General features: G+C 59.0%; 1 protein-coding gene across 1 annotated transcript; it reads right to left on the reverse strand.

The window, feature by feature from the left end:
• Positions 1-665: 665 nt before the first annotated feature.
• On the reverse strand, positions 666-1,397 carry LOC103772432 (neurexophilin-1-like; the record flags this gene model as incomplete). Its single annotated transcript, XM_008939763.1, has 1 exon — positions 666-1,397. A coding segment is annotated over one exon (732 nt), but the record flags the coding sequence as incomplete, so codon positions are not given.
• Positions 1,398-2,023: the final 626 nt, after the last annotated feature.

The following is a 2,023-nucleotide window of genomic DNA, read 5'->3' on the forward strand; positions in this document are numbered from 1 at the left end:
CCGCTGGGAGCCCCGGGTGGGGGGGGGCTGGCACCCCTGGGAGGTGCCCCCCTGCCCTCCCCAGCTCTCCTTTTCCATCCCGGCAGCTCTTTGCACCCTGATGTGGGGAAACTCAGCTCGAGGTCCCCCCTCTGCAGAACTCAGAGGTGGGGGAGATGATGGGGCTGCCCGTGGAGAGCATCAGGTGCCTTTCTCCCCCCCGGAGGTCTTCCCCTGGCTCCAGGCTGCCTACACCTGCTTCCGGAGGTCTGCCCCTGGCTCCAGGCTGCCTAAACCTGCTTCTGGAGCCCCCTTTTCGCTTGCTCACCAACCTTTTTAGGACCATGTGGCCTAGAACCAGGCGAGTCCATTATTGCATCGAGAAACACAAGTCCTGGTCGTGGCTTGATGTCCTATTTTTGTGCATCCTGAATTCAGACCCTGAATTTACCAGTCTCTACAGACCGTGGATCCAGATCAGGTTGAGCGACGCTGGGACCCGGGGAGCCTCAAATTCCTCCTCTTGGCCTTGGAGCTTTGGGGGGAAAAAAAAATGGGAAAACCCCTCCTCTTTCCTTGCTTCTGGTTTCGAGGGAGCACCACGTGCCTGCCCCAGCTTACAAAACCATCCCAGTCCCTCCCCCCACCCTCCCAGCACCCTGCTGGTCCCCGGGGGCATCCCCCCCTCACCCCGAGGGGTAGTAGGGCACGTCGCTGTGGTAGTTGTAGTCAGGACACACCTTCTGCACCAGCCTGTAGTCTATGCTGTAGAAGGTGATGTAGATGCAGATGACTTTGAAGGGCTTGGAGCAGACCCAGGAGACGTGACTCTGGGTGTGCTCGTGGTAGCAGGTCTTGGAGGGGTCGTAGGTGCAGAGGGTGGTCTTCTGGGCACGATCCACCTTCTCGTACTCCACCCGGCAGTTGAAGATTTTGGATTCTTTGGCCTCGATGAAGATCTGTTGCTCCAGGTCAAACTCGACAGCCTTGGTGGGGGGCACGAGGCTGACGGAGATGTTCCCATGCCCCGTAGAGTTGTGTCTGAAGAAGACATTGACGGTGCCGTTGCCATGATCCACCACCTTTCCGGTGATCAAGAGGTTCAACTTCACTGTCTTGATGTTGGAATAGAAATCTCCCCAGCCAAAAGTCTTTTTAAGCTTGCCTGAGGCTGGCCCCAAATCCCTCTGTCCTCTGGGGTGTGGAGCACGGTCCCGCTCGGGCAGGTTATCCAGGATATCCCAGAGCTCCCGGGAGCTGCTCAGCAGCTCCAGGAGGGTCATGTTCTGCAGTAAGGTGGGAGTTAACAGGGATTTTGGAGAGAGCAGCCCTCTCGTCTTCTGCACTGGAGCTCTCTCCTGGGTCTTGGGTTCACGCTGCTCTGCACCTTTCCCTGGTTCTTCTTGGCCATAGATCACCTGAACGCAGCGAGGGTGGAGAGTGAGAGATGGGGGGTGGGTGCCTGCCCCCCTTTGCCCAATTTTGCCCTCCAGAGTCACCCCACCTCTCCAGACATGACCCAGCCGTCCTCTTCCCCATCCTTGCTTTCATTATTTCCCCTTTCCTCTTGCCTTTCCCCTCCACTTCTCCCTGTGGTTCACATTTCCCTTCTGGCAGCGATTTTCCCCTGCTCTCAAGGTTGCTCAGGGAAGGGCTGGAAGGAGCTGGGGCCGGGAGCATTTTGCTCATGACTGGTGCAGCCTGGCAGTGGCACCTCTCAGGGCAGAACATCTGCACCCAGGGGACCCCAGCAGATGCTGGGGGGAGGATGCAACACGGGTGCCCACCTCACGGGCTTCAAGACCAGTCCTGCTGCTGCCAGAACATCCCGTGGAACCCTCTCCTGACCTCCAAACTGTGCCGTGGAGAGGTGGAGAGGGCAGCAGGAGGGGCAGCAAAGCTTAGAGGTGAGTTCTCACCCCGGGGAGATGCCCTTTGCCTCCCAAAAGCCATACAGGCTCCTCTGCCAACTGCTCCTGCTGGCCACGGGGGCTCTGCCTGCCACCAGCCCCCAAAATCAGCACAGACCCGGGGGTTGGGGAGC

This window comes from Merops nubicus, unplaced genomic scaffold, assembly GCF_000691845.1.
Source record: "Merops nubicus isolate BGI_N331 unplaced genomic scaffold, ASM69184v1 scaffold32114, whole genome shotgun sequence".
NCBI lineage: Eukaryota > Metazoa > Chordata > Aves > Coraciiformes > Meropidae > Merops > Merops nubicus.